General features: G+C 47.3%; 1 protein-coding gene across 4 annotated transcripts in view; it reads left to right on the forward strand.

Moving 5' to 3' along the window:
* Positions 1-14,775, forward strand: part of INSR (insulin receptor) — a 137,587-nt gene that overhangs the window by 84,309 nt on the left and 38,503 nt on the right. For all 4 annotated transcript variants that reach the window (XM_047777294.1, XM_047777295.1, XM_047777296.1 and 1 more), the window contains exons 4-8: positions 7,941-8,089; positions 8,966-9,110; positions 10,234-10,448; positions 11,882-12,008; positions 13,471-13,721. In XM_047777294.1, coding sequence (XP_047633250.1) covers positions 7,941-8,089; positions 8,966-9,110; positions 10,234-10,448; positions 11,882-12,008; positions 13,471-13,721 — 887 coding nt within the window. The remainder of the gene's footprint in view (positions 1-7,940; positions 8,090-8,965; positions 9,111-10,233; positions 10,449-11,881; positions 12,009-13,470; positions 13,722-14,775) is intronic.

Below are 14,775 nucleotides of genomic sequence, written 5' to 3' on the forward strand. Positions count from 1 at the left end.
CCTGTGAAAACTGTGTGGAAACCTAGAGTTAAGTGGCTATGAGTGAGGGAACCACCAGTGACTAGCAGTAGGCTTGGGTCTCTTGGGTGCCATTCCTGCTACCTGTGTTTGGCCCTGGCTTTTGGAGCAGACGTTGACAAGACTTCTTCTTGCAAAGGGCCAGAGGGTACATATTTTTGGCATATCACATACCATTTTTCAAGCTTTCTGTGCTTAGCATTGGAAATAGAAGGCCTCGGTTTTGGATTCGGTCCTTTATATGGTCTGATGGTCCCCATGAATGTCTCTGTCTATCACAATCAAGATCAGAACTCAGGGAGTTCGCACTATGGCCAAATGTTTAGCAGGGGAGATTACCAGCCCAGCACAGTGGATTTAGGATCCAGCGTTGCCACACCTATGGTGTAGCAGATTCAACCCCTGGCCTGGGAACTCCATATACCACCGGGGAGCCAAAAAATAAAAGAAAGAAAAAAGAATCAGAACTCAGATTTTTAAATTAAAAAAATTTTTTTCCCATTTTTTTATGGCCACACCTGCAGCATATGGAAGTTCCTGGGCTGGGGGATCTAATCAGAGCTGCAGCTGCCAGCCTTCGCCACAGCCACAGCAATGTGGTATCAAAATGGCATCTGTGTTCTATGTCACAGCTTGTGGCAACAACGCTCGATCCTTAACCCCCTGAGCAAGGCCAGAGATCAAACCCGCATCCTTATGGATACGAGTCAGGTTCTTAACCCGCTGAGTCAAAGTGGGAACTCCCAGATTTTTAAAAAATGTTTTCTCCAAGCTGGAGCTGGAAGGTGTCCTGAGATTAGCTCAGAATGCAAGGAGGAAGGACTCAATTCTAAGATTTTCCTCAAGGCTTTACTGCATTTTGACGACAGTACCAGGGAGCCATTTCCGACTATTTGGGTGAGAAAGAGCAGTTTTTTGGTCCAGGGGTGAGTCAGATTTCCTACGCACTTCTCAGACTTTTTATTCACACTGTTAGCGTCTCAGATGAGCTATTCCGGTGTCTCAGGGCTGTAACCGAGTTTTAAAAAATCTGTTTCCTGGTTTTTGTGTGGAGGTCTGAAAAAAACAACAACCCATGAAACGACACAAAAACAAACCAGAAGCAGACGCACGTCGAGGGGCCTTGAGCTGACCTGCTTACGTAAAAAAATCTTCCTCTTCAGACTTGAAAATTAGCCAAGCGAGAGTGTTCTGGTGGGAAATTTTATTTCCCTGGGTGGGGAGGGTGGGAAGGAAAACAATCTTTATTCCGGGTCCTAGGGACCTCTCTTTGAGTGTTTGTGAACCTGTAAGTACAGTGTGTTTTGTTTTGTTCATTTTTGATAAAACCTATCAAGTGACTTTGTTGACCAAAAATAGGCTTCTATAAATCACCTTGGCACACCAGACAGAGCTTTTTTTTTTCTGTTTTTTCTTTTTTGGGGACCGGTTTATCAGTAAGGTTGGGAAAATGACCATATTCTTTTTGATTTATTTCTGTTTTTTTTTTTCATGTTGGAAATAAAGCATGGATATGAATATCTTCTGGTGAGAAGTTTGTCAAAAAGACATCGCCTTGCAGTAAAAGCTATTTTTTTTCGGCTCATAAGTAATGTTGGAAAAATAGAGCAACCTCTTTTGATGGCAGTGGCCCAGGGATTGAAGCCCGAGGATACTGACACTTTGTCCTGTGGTGCTTGGGACCTTGACTGAGTGAACGACAAAAGTGAAGGGTGTTGATTGTGACCTGGGGTGGCGGAATTTTGCTTTATAGGTTTGCATTTCTTTTCCCCTTCTGAAGCTTTTCTTTTCTTGTGTGAAAGACTTGAGTGCCATTGAGTTTTCTAATGTGGTTTGCTATCAAGGAGGGCCAGATGTGTTTTCTTCCATTCTTGTGGCTTTATCTGGGAAGCAGTTCTTGAGGTTTTGCTGCACAGGTCTGGGAACCCACAGGCGTTCATTAAGAGGCCTGCCCTCTGTGTCTACGGCCACACTGTGCTCCCTCACAGGGTGATCTTGCATGAGAAGGATTGGATATTTGGGGTGTGTGTTAAGGGTGGATGGGTGTGGGGCATCCCAATCCCCGCCCCCATGCTCTGCCCTTTGATCTTTGCATGGCTGGCTTCTCTTTGTCATCCAGGTCACAGCTTAAAGTCATTTCCTTTGAGAATCCTTCCCTGAGTGACTACCCTGTTTGAATTCGCCATCCAGCTCCTCTTGGGCACATCCCCCCATTGGAACTCTTTTCATGGCATTTTCATCATTTCATTTTCATGATATATACATTGTGATTTCATGATTTTATATATATATAATTTTATATATAATTATATATATTATATAAATATATATAATTATATATATGAGATCTTATATATATATATATATAATTTTTTCCTTCTCTTTATGGTTGCACCTGTGGCATATGGAAGTTCCCCCGCTAGGGGCTGAACTGGAGCTGCAGCTGCGACCTATGCCCCAGCTTGCAGCAACACCAAATCCTTAACGGACTGAGTGAGGCCAGGAGTTGAACCCGAGTCCTCACAGAGACAATATTGGGTCCTTAACCCACTGAACTACAATGGGAACTCCTTAAGCTTTACAGAGTTATCCCATAAAACCCTAGACATCCCACCCTCAGATCCTAATAAAAGCAGACTCCCAGGTGTTCCTCTCTTTCTCTCTCTCTCCCCCACAACGGGAACTCCACTAGTTGAGATATATATATTGTTTTTTAGGGCTGTACCTGAGGCACATGGAAGTTCCCAGACTAGGGGTCAGATCAGAGCTGCAGCTGCTGGCCTACACCACAGCCACAGCAATGTGAGATCTGAGCTGTGTCTGCAACCTATACCACAGCTCATGGCAACACCAGATCTTTAACCCACTGAGCAGGGCCAGGGATTGAACCCGAATCTTCAAGGATACTAGTTGGTTTCATTACCACTGAGCTACTATGGAAACTCTATCAACTGGCTGATATTTTAATTGTCAACATATTAATTTGCCCCAATAAGACTAAACACTTCACAAGCGTATCAGCTAGCTCTTGCTGTGTAACAAACCACCCCGCATTTAGTAAAACAATGCCCATTTAGGGTTTCTCATTATTTTGTGGGTTAACTGGCAGTTTTTCTGGGGCTCAGGCTGGGTCAGCTCTGACTGGATGGGACAGGCTAGCCTCTCATATCCTGCATGGGTGGCTGGGGCCCTGCTCCACGTGTAGCTAGGATGGGCATGCTTTAATGTGGAAGTACTTTTTCAGCCTTGGCTGTAGCGCATTTGCTAATGTCCCATTGGCGAAAGCAATTCATCAGGCCAAGCCCCGATTCACTGGATGAGGAAGCCGGTTCTACTTCTTGGTGGGAAGGACTGAATAGAACATGTGGATTTCCCACAGGGAAAGCTGGTCATTTGTTCACTCGTGTGTGCCTGTAGTTTACAACTGGCTTTGGCAGAAAGCCAGATAGTAAACATTTTCAGTTCTGGGGGCCATATGGTCCCTGTGGCAGCTATTCTCCTCTGGCCTTAGAGTAGCCATGGATGATATGCAAGCCATGGGTGTGGCTGTGTTCCCATATAGCGCTATTTACAGCAGGTGGCCAGCTGGAGTTGGCCCATTGGGCTGTAGTTTGCTTACCCCTGGTTCAGAGGATCCCCTATCACATGATTAGTGCTCAGTGAATATTTGTAGACCCAACAAAGGAACTCAAATATTCAGTCACTCTTCAGGTTCCATCCCAGCTGCTCTGACACCAGCTGGATGTCCTGCAGTCAAATTCAACATCACCAGCTCCCTGGAGTTAGCATCAGACCTGCAAGTGAAAGGCTTGGTCCTCCACCAGACTGGCTTTCCTTCAGATGCCAGACACAATCTGGGGGGATGCCAGACACAATCTGGGGGGGGGCCCTGCCAGCCCCACTTCTGATTGGCTGGCTATAAATTTGGGAGCTCCTACAAACCCTCAGGGTTCAAGAATTTGCTAGGACAACATAAGGCTGAGGGAAAAAAAAGACTCCACTGTTCTGTTGGTCCAAGTGTCTCGATGGTAGTGTCCAGGGTTAGGTCTGCAGATGTTTCCCCTCCAGGAGGAAGGCCCCTATTTATGGCTGGGGTGGCTCTTGTTGTTCTTACTCTGACCCTACGATGCACTTTATCAAGGAACCATCAGGGAACTTGGAGGAACAAGATCTGTTACGGGAGAGGCACATAGTGAGGTGCTGGGGAGAGGGAGATGGGAGAGAAGGGAGGGAGGGAGGAAGAGAGGCAGAGAGGGAGGGAAGGAGAAAAGGAGAGAGAGAGAGAGGGAGGGAGGGAGGGAGAGAGAAAGAGAAAGAGAGGAACACATGGGGGGCTGCTTTTATTAGGATCCCGGGATGGGATGTCTAGGGTTTTATGGATTCACCCTTAAGGAGTTCCCGTTGTGGCTCAGCAGGTTAAGGAGTCAGTGTTGCCTCTGTTAATGATGTGGGTTCCATCCTTGGCCTTGCCCAGTGGGTTAAGGATCCCGTGTCACCACAAGCTTCAGCCTAGGTTGCAGATATGGCTCAGATCCCTCGTTGCTCTGGCTGTGGTGTAGACCTGCAACTGCAGCTCCAATTCAACCCCTGGCCTGGGAACTTCCACATGCCACAGGGTGCAGCCCTAAAATAAGCAGGGGGTGGGCGAGCTTAAGAGCAGAAATTAGGGCACAGGAAGGGAAAAGCAGGGTCCATCAAGGGTTCGGTTATCTAGATTTCCCAGGGTTTCTGAAAGAAACCTGGGTGGGGGCCACCTGATTCCTTATCTGGTTGTTTTGCTAGTGACTGTGACATAGAGCTGGCTTTACATTTATTCAAGATGGGGGGTCTTTTGAAATAGATGCCTTGGCTGTCCCAAAGCTTCATGCCTGGCCCTTAGGACGACAGCTTTAGGAGTTCCTGTTGTGGCTCAGCGGTAACGAAGCCAACTAGTATCCATGAGGACACAGGTTTGATCCCCGGCCCCACCCAGCAACTGCAGCTCGGATTCGACCCCTAGCTTGGGAATCTTCATATGCTGCAGGAGTGGCCCTAAAAAGACAAAAACAAACAAAAAGAGTGCACAGGGGGTGAGGGCTGGGGGTTCCAGGCTCAGGGCTCCCATCCCCTCGTGGGATCAGACATCAGCCTTTCAGTACCTCAGTGGTTCACCAGCCAGAATAATTGACTGAGTTGGTGGTGTCCAAGGTTTTCATTGGGGTTTTATTACATCGATGTGATGGACTGAACCACTGGCCACAGGTTTGAACTCCAGCCCCCCTCTCCTCTGGAGGGCATATGGTTGAGGAAACTCTCCAGTCTCACATCTAGTCTTTCTGGTGACCAGCCCCATCCTGAAGCAAGTGGCGCCCCCCCACCCCCTCCAACCCCTCCCCCCTCAAGCAAAGTCACCTCATTAGCAAAACAAAAATGCTGCTGTCACTCAGGAAATTCCAAGGGCTTTTGAAGCTCTGTGCCAGGACCTGGGGCAAAGACCGGATGTGTTCTTTATTATACCAAATAATAAAAGACCTTTCTGAAGAATCGAATAGAATATGCAGGGATGTGGAAATAACAGCAGGAGCATCAATGATATCATTAGTAAAACATGATCATCATAGCCAAAGACAAACAATTTTTGTTTTCTCTGTGCCTAGTGCTTTAGGTGGTGGATATCATTTCGTCCTCATTACCACCTGCCCTGTGAGGCAGGTACTCTTATTGTTTCTCTTTCACAGAGGAGGACACAGACCTTGAGAATGTATCAGTTGGGAATATTGAGGTTTCATGCACCAGAATCCCAGTTCAAACTGGCTTGAGCAATATTAAAGGAGTTTATTGGTGATTGTAACCAAAGAGTTTAGGAAAGAGCCTCAGGTATAGCTGTACCAGGAGCTCAAGGGATGAACACGATCATTTTCTTTGCACCCCAAACTTTATTTTTCTCTCTGTCATTTTGTTCTCAGACAGCCTCTCCCTCACGCCTTGCCCCATGTTAGTAGTATAGCAATACCCTCTTAGGTATTCCAGAAGGAGGACAATTTCTCCTTTCAGGAAGTTCTAGCAAAACCTTCCCTGAATGAACTTGTGCCCACCTCTCACTCCCACGGGGATGGAAGATGTTGCTCAGCCTGGCCTGGATTTTGCGTCTTACCTGGACCTAGGAGGGCTGTGCCAGTCAAGAACTGACCTCAGAGACCCTGTGTAGGGGAGGGCTGATTTCCAAAGGACTCCTTGGGGCTACACATTTGAGAACATTAGGCTGCAAGAAGTCAAAGCCAGTCTGCCTCCGGCCACCCACTGTCAAATGTGAGGTTGTAGTTACAGCTCATAGGTTGTATAGTCTCATCATATATAGTTGTGTAGCGATGTCAAGCACCACACAGAAGAGCAAACGCCCCATCATCTCACAGTAGCCGCCCAAGTTCCACCAGTGTGTTGTGTGGGGGGGCAACAGCATCAGCTCAGCCACTTTCACGTAGCGACAGAATGGGTCCTACGTGACGTCCATAAGTTCTGCATCATCCCCGTCACCATGGTAATCAGGCATCCCTTGGGTTCCAGGTGATGCTATGAGTCCTACCTCTGTTACCCAACTCAGGTTCAACTGCTTGCCACTCAAAAGCCAATAATTCGAGAGGCAAGTTTCCGTAGAAAGGAAGGTGACAATCTGGGGAGAAGGTGGACTCATGTCCAGAGACCAACTCTTAAGATTCTGCTCAGCCATGGCAGTTTGTAAAGGGGGGTTGTCAGGTGTGGAAATCTCAGTGAACCATGGAGGCAGGAGGTTGGGTTCTGCATTTTTCTCTGTGGCATGTAGACTGGCTGACTCTCTCTTCAAATGTTATCTTGCCTGCATGATCTGCCCGCAGGATCACTAAGGGGGCTTTTGGGGGTAGACATCTAGTTATTTTTAAACTGCTTAACTCTTCATTCTTACTTCTTCTTCTTCTTCTTCTTTTTTTTTTTTTTTTGCTTTTTAGGGCTGTACCAACAGCATGTGGAGGTTCCCAGGCTAGGGGTCGATTTGGAGCTGCAGCTGCTGGCCTACACCACAGCCACAGCAATGTGGGATCTGAGCTGTGTCTGCAACCTACACCACAGCTCATGGCAACGCCAGATCCTTAACCCACTGAGGGAGGCCAGGGATAGAGCCTGTATCCTCATGGATCCTAGTTGGGTTCGTTAACCACTGAGCCATGATGGGAACTCCCCATTCTTACCTCTTTTGATCTAGCAAAAGAATCCACAGGTTGGGCAAGGCATGATGTGCATTTAGGAGAGCGTAAGTCGGGTCAAACTGCCTATGGATCACATTCCTATAATTAAGTTCTTTTAAGGTCATAGGGGAATGGAAATGGGCAAACAGGGAAGGGGGGAAGGTTGATTTCATGTCTATGGCGTAGAAAGTGATTCTCCACAGGATGCAGAGTGAATCACTTTGGGGGTTAGGCAGGAGCCCTATCATTTTGAGGTAAAGGCATGAGTCCCCTGACTTCAGGGTGAAGCTAGAGACCTGCCACCACAAGAAATGCCATAACCTATCATGACCTGGGGGCCACTTGCCCCTCCCCACCCCACCAGGAGACAATGTTTGGAGATGTTTTTGACTGTCCTGCCTTGGGTGGCAGGTGCTGCTGGCAAGGAGCTTGCGGAGCCCAGGGATGTTGCTCGACATCGCTAATGGGCAGGACAGCTCCCCACCTAAGGGAGAATTCTCCTGCCCAAATGTCAACAGTGCTGTGGTTGAAGCACCCTGCCTTATGGCCACTTGGGACCCTGTGCAGCACACTCTCTGCTCTGTGTGTGTGTGTGTCTGTGTGTGTGTGTGTGTGTGTGTGTGTGTGTGAGAGAGAGAGAGAGAGAGAGAGAGAGAGAGAGAGAAGGAGAGAGAGAGCGCTCCTGGGTGCCCTGACCTCTCTCTCTCTCCACTCCTTCTGCAGCTTGATGTGCACTCCGTGCCTGGGCCCCTGTCCCAAAGTGTGTCACCTCCTGGAAGGCGAGAAGACCATCGACTCAGTGACATCCGCCCAGGAGCTCCGAGGCTGCACCATTATCAACGGGAGCCTAATCATCAACATTCGAGGAGGCAGTGAGTGCTCTGGGAGGGCACCTGCCAGATCCACGCTCCCAGGGAGCAGAGAAGGAGAACAGCCTTAATACCCATCAGTGGAGTCACGCATGGAGTTTGCTTCCAAACCTGAAGTTCACAGCTCAGTCTGCTCACCTCCCACCCCTCCACCTCCTCTGATCTTTCCAAGCTGGGAGTTGGCACATCAGGAATTTGCTTTTTTTTTTTTTTTTCTTTTTTGGCCACCCCGTGGCATATGGAGTTCCCAGGCCAGGGGCTAGATCTCAGCCCCAGTTATGACCTACACCACAGCTGTGACAATGCTGGATCCTTTAACCCACTGTGCCCGGCTGGGGATCGAATCTGAGTCCTGGTACTCCAGAGACCCTGCTGATCTTGTTGCATCACAGTGGGAACTCCAGGAATTTGAATTTGTAACAGGCAGGCAATGCACCCTCTTGCAGGTCTGAGGGCCTTGTTTCCAGAAATTCCGCCACAGGCTAAAAGGCATTCCTCTGGTTGTTTATTCTGGGAACATTTATTGAATACTCATGGCGAAGGAGGCAAACTTTGTTTGTGGTGGATTTTGCAAATAAACAAATTAACATATAATGTAAACCCAGGCAGGGGTCCAGGCTCAGAAAGAAAAGCAAAGCAGGGTGACAGAAGGATCAGGGTCAGCAAGTTTTTCTTCAGAAGGGCTTTATGAGAAATATAATCAGCGTTGCAGGCAGCCCGGTCTCCATCATAACTACTCAGCTCTGCCTCTTAGGTGTATTTTGAGCAGAACGTGTCAAAATCATTTTCAGCTGGGAGGTTAACTCTTCACCATGGGGAATTATGGGAAAGGTAAAATATTTTGGTAGAAACGCACTGGGTCCTCTCTCCTTTCCTTAGACAACCTCGCAGCCGAACTAGAGGCCAACCTTGGACTCATTGAGGAGATTTCAGGGTACCTGAAAATCCGCCGATCCTATGCCCTCGTGTCACTTTCCTTCTTCCGGAAGTTGCGTCTGATCCGAGGGGAGACGTTGGAAATCGGGTATGTGGGCCTGATGCTCTATCTGTGGCCTCACTAGGAAGTCTGTGAGTTAGAAAAACCTAGGGATTTTTGCCAAGATATGGAAAGAAACTAAGTGTCCTTTAGTGGGTGCACGGGTATAAAAAATGTGGTGTATATATATTTATCTAGTAATAAATGAATTTCATATTTATTTAATAATATGTACATATTATTTAGCCATAAAGCTGCCTTTTTTTTTTTTTTTTGCTCAGACCTTTTATTTGGATTGTTGCAAGACCTCTTTGCTGTTCAACAGAAACATAATGCAAGTTGTAGAGGAGACTTTCAATTTTCTAGTAGCCACATCTAAAAAACTTTAAAAGAGATAGGTGAAAGGAATTTTCATAATGCATTTTACTGAACCCATTACATCTAAAATGTTATTTTGACATGGACTTAATAGTAAAAAAAAAGTATAAAGGTTTTTTACATTTTTTTCTTTGGCATGCCAAGTCTTTGTATTTCTGGTACAGTTCCGAATGGCCACATTTCAGGTGCTCAAACCAGAAGTGGCTAGTGGTTTCTGTATTGGATAACACAGGTCTAGACACAGCCCTTTTCCCGTTCATCATGTGCTGGTGGCCCACTAATAGTTCTAAGGCACAAGTTGAATTGACTTACTGAGTTGTTATAAAACCTTCAGTGGTTACCCCCCTTCCCCCCTCCCCCCCCTACAGTGAAAGGTCACATGTCCTTGGTCTTGGTCTGGCATGCAGTATACTAGAGGGTTTGGCCCATTGCAGCTCTTCAGCCTTGCCCGGCCTTTCTTGGCCAGAGAAGGCTACTCTCTTCTTCCCCTGGGCCCAGTTCAAGTGTCTTCAGGTTTTCCCCTTTGCCAAACCCATATTGCAAACCATCACAGTCCTACCTTCCTTCCCACCAAGACAAAGCTCAGATATCTTCCCGTGAAGGCCATGAAGACTTCCTTCACTTCCCCTGTCCCTCCCACCCTCCATTCAAATTATGACAAGTATGTGTCAAGCGAGTGGTTAGGACTGGGGGTGGAGCCCTGAATGAGACCAGCTTGAGCAACGGTGCCACCATCTTGGAGTTGCAGATGACCAGGTGATGAATGATTCGGTATGTGTGTATGTTTCTATAGGAACTATTCTTTCTATGCCTTGGACAACCAGAACCTAAGGCAGCTGTGGGACTGGAGCAAACACAACCTCACCATCACTCAGGGGAAACTCTTCTTCCATTATAATCCCAAACTCTGCTTGTCGGAAATTCACAAGATGGAGGAAGTTTCTGGAACCAAGGGGCGCCAGGAGAGAAATGATATTGCCCTGAAGACCAATGGGGACCAGGCATCCTGTAAGTGGCCAGGCCCCGATCAGATAACATGGCTGCCCTCCTCATCCCCCACCACACTGGGGCCCCAGGGGGAGTGTCACTTCCCCCCTCAATGAGCTGAAACAACTCTGTGGGTGATAGTCTTTCTGAAATACTAAGGACAGCTGTTATACATCTGATCTCTTTGCTAAATACCAAATATAGTGCCTGATCCTAGAAGATGCCACATAAGCATCAAATGAATGAATGAATGGCACCTGCTTTTTTTTTTTTTTTTTTTTTTTGCTTTTTAGGGCTTCACCCACAGCATATGGAAGTTCCTAGGCTAGAGGTCAAATCAGAGCTGCAGCTGCCGGCCTACACCACAGCCACCGTAACACAGGATCCGAGCCACATCTGCCACCTATATCATACATAGCTCATGGAGACACCAGATTCTTAACCCACTGAGTGTGAGACAAGGGATGGAACCAGAATCCCCATGAATACTAGTTGGATTCATTTCTGCTGCACCACAATGGGAACTCTTCACCTGCCTTCTATATAGCCTTGGCTCAAATGCTTCAGCAGCTTCTGCAGTTACTACCATTGGAGACCGTTGGCTGACTGTCCTCCTCAGACAGGGTTTCTCTGGAAGGGATAGCTGAGCACTGAGGTGCCATGGCTTCCATGATACCTTCCTGGGAAGTTTGTTCCTTATGGAACAACATGGCCCAAGCTGTGGGTATTCAGGGGAGAGAGAGACCATGGTTGGGGTGGAGCTTAAGGGAGGGCTTATATTCCAGGCAGAGGGAATTATTCTCTCCAAGGCTCTGTCTCTCCAAGGAAGTGTCACTCTAAGGCATAATGGTCCGTCCACTCTCCAAACCCACTTGGCTTGTGTCCATTTGCACTGGAGGCATGAAAGTCCCCATACAAGCAAAATTGTTTCAGGACAAATGTTACCCTTGAAAGTCCCTTTCTCCAGGGACTGTTGGCCGTTTGTCCTTCTGGTGTTGGTGCTGACTGAGGTTCTCCAGTTGAGCATCTGGTCAAGTAATTGGCTTGCATGTCCTTTTTTGCCTGTTTTTGTTTTTTTTGTTTTTTTTTTTTTTTGCCACACTCAAGGCATATGGAAGTTCCTGGGCCAGGGATCAGATCCGAGCTGCAGCTGCCACCTACGCCACAGCTGCGGCATTGCTGGATTCTTTTAACCTACTGCACTGGGCCACATTGCTGCCACAGAGACAATGCCAGGTCCTTAACCCCCTACGCTGCAGCAGGAACTCCCTACTCTTGCCTCTGAACACTGGGAGAGGCAGGTGGAAATGGGACCTCTCAAGGGAATAGCATGTGGCCATCTGACTCCTCAATAGATATTCCTGGAAGTCCAGGCTCTCCTGATTTGGGCTGAAACAAATTATTCCATTCTGATATTGGGTGTGTTTTTTTGCTTTGTTTTTTAATATTTCTAGGTGAAAATGAGTTACTTAAATTTTCTTACATTCGGACATCTTATGACAAGATCTTGCTGAAGTGGGAGCCGTATTGGCCCCCCGACTTCCGAGACCTCCTGGGGTTCATGCTCTTCTACAAAGAGGCGTAAGTAGGAGAGGAAAGAGGTGTGTTGGGTGCCTGTGTGCTCAGAAGTTCCCTCTGGAGTTCCTCTCTGTCTCCTTACTCGCGGAATAAATATCGGAGGTTCCTTTGGGGGGATCTCACCCAATGGATGGTGAACGATGTCAGTAACATTCCTTTTGTGGAAAGCCAGGAATAGAAGCAGGCAGGTTTCCTCTGGAGGTCCAGATCGGGCAGTTTCATAGAGCAATATGCCATGTTGGTTCTGCTCTAGACAGCTTGCCAGACATCCTCAACCAAAAGCCACTCTGTCCACTTGGTGTTTCAAAGTTGATTTTTAAAAAAAATCTATTCTGTATTTTTCCCCCCAACCTTTAAAGCATTGTGATAAAACAGATCACATAAAATTGACCATGTCAACTCTGTTCACGTGCACAGCTCAGTGGCATTAAGTACATTCGTGATGCTGTGCCACTGTCCTCACCGTCCAGAATTGATTCACCATCCCACATTGAAACTCTGTCCCCTCTGAGTAACACCTAGTCCTGCTGAATATACAACTGTGCTGAAATTTTATTTTATTTTTATTATTATTTTTTTTATTTTTAGGGCACACCTGCAGCATATGGAAGTTCCCAGGCTAGGGGTCAAATCACAGCTACAGTGGCCAGCCTACGCCACAGCCACAGCAACGCAGGATCCAAGCTGCAGCTGTGACTCACACCGCAGCTCATGGCAACGCTGGATCCTTAACCCACTGAGCAAGGCCAGGGATCGAACCTGAGTCCTCATGGATGCTAGTCAGATTTGCTAACTGCTGAGCCATGATGGGAACTCCTGTGCTGAAATTTTAAAGGGAGACAATGGAAGTGGTGATCATATTAATATGAATAATTTTTCTATCACTCAAGGTTTATTATGGGATGAGAATTCACATACCTCCTCTTGTGTATGCTTATCTGTCACTCCAGTAGTTGGTATTATCATCATTATCATGATTCTTACTGGGAAAGTGAGAAGAGATTCCCTTTTTGATTTGTTTGTTTTTTAGGGCCGCACCTACGGCATATGGAAGTTCCCAGGTGAGGGGCCAAATCAGAGCTGCAGCTGCCAGCCTATGTCACAGCCATGGCCATGCGGAATCCGAGCCGCATCTTCGACCCACACCGAAACTTGTGTCAGCACCAGATCCTTAACCCACTGAGTGGAGCCAGGGATCGAACCTGCATCCTCATGGATGCTAGTCGGGTTCATTACTGCTGAGCCTCCATGCAAACTCTGAGAATAGATTCTTGCTATTACTGGGAAAGTAAGGGAAGAGGTCTCTTTTCCTTTGGCTGTCCCGGAGTCCTTTCTCCTTGTGGCAGAAGATCTTGGTGAACAGGATGCAACCCCATGGGAGGTAACTTCCCCCTGCCACATCTCTTTGCTCTGCAGAGCTCTAGTTGAGAAATGGTAACTGCCTTTTCTTATTTCGTTGTGAAAGCCCTTATCAGAACGTGACGGAGTTTGACGGGCAGGATGCGTGTGGCTCCAACAGCTGGACGGTGGTGGACATTGACCCACCTACGAGGTCCAATGACCCCAAGTCCCAGAACCATCCTGGGTGGCTGATGCGTGGTCTCAAGCCCTGGACCCAGTATGCCATCTTTGTCAAGACTTTGGTCACCTTTTCTGATGAACGACGCACCTATGGAGCCAAGAGTGACATCATCTACGTCCAGACAGATGCCACAAGTAAGCATGTTTTGTGGATACAAATTTGTGTGTGACCCAGACGTCTTACCTTGAACAGGCTGACCTGGTGATGTCATAAGAAATGCTTTTTTTTTTCTTTTTTAACTTTTTGCATGGTTTTTAGCTTTTAAAAGAGCTGGGCCTGGAGGTTTATCATATCAGAAGATGAAGCACTAGCAAAAAGATGCCAGAGGGAACACATTTCTTCTTCTCATTGTGGAAAATTTTCAAATATTTACAAAAGGAGGAAAAAAAGACACCCTCCCCCCATGTGCCCATCTCTCAGCTTTGATTTCAATATTTTGCCATTTGTGTTTCACCCCTGCACCGCTTCCCTCAGCTCCATTTTACTGGAGTATTTGACAGCAATTTTGTTATATTTTCAGAAAGCACAGGTCCTGTCCAACCAATGTCATAGGAGATGGTGGTAAATGGGGACATTTTTGGTTTTCATGACTGGGGAGGTGGGGCTACTGGTGCCTAGAGGATGGGAACCAGGGATCCTGGTCAACATATGACAAGGGACAGGACGGTCCCCACAGCAGAGACCTCTCTAACCCCACAAGTCGATAGTGCTGAGAGTAAGAAATCCTGTCGTATAGGATAGAGTCCAAAATTTATGACTCAGCCCCAACTTTTTCAGCTGCTTTCCTCTGGTCCTGTATCCTCTGGCACTTCCAGAGGACTCAGAGTTTCCAGAAACTTCCAGCTTCCTGGCTTTTGTACACACTGGATCCTCTGCCTCAAGACCCTCCACCCCCACCTCTCACCAACCTCCTCAGCCACCTCCACTCTTGAAGGGAAGGTTTTGTGGAGCCCAAAGATGGTGCATTTTGAGGGATGTTCGATGGGCTTCCAGCTCAGTGACAGGACTGAATGACATCCTACTGCCAAAATCTCCCCCCTGACCAGATTCGGTTTGAGGCAAATGTTAACTGGAAAATGCGACTTTGTCCATTCCTACCATGCCCCTCCAGCGCCCAGACCAGAGAAAGGTTGATGTTGAGTTGGAGCGTGGTAACGTTTGTTGCAAAAATGGTGAAACATGAAACCT

Source organism: Phacochoerus africanus, chromosome 4, assembly GCF_016906955.1.
Source record: "Phacochoerus africanus isolate WHEZ1 chromosome 4, ROS_Pafr_v1, whole genome shotgun sequence".
NCBI lineage: Eukaryota > Metazoa > Chordata > Mammalia > Artiodactyla > Suidae > Phacochoerus > Phacochoerus africanus.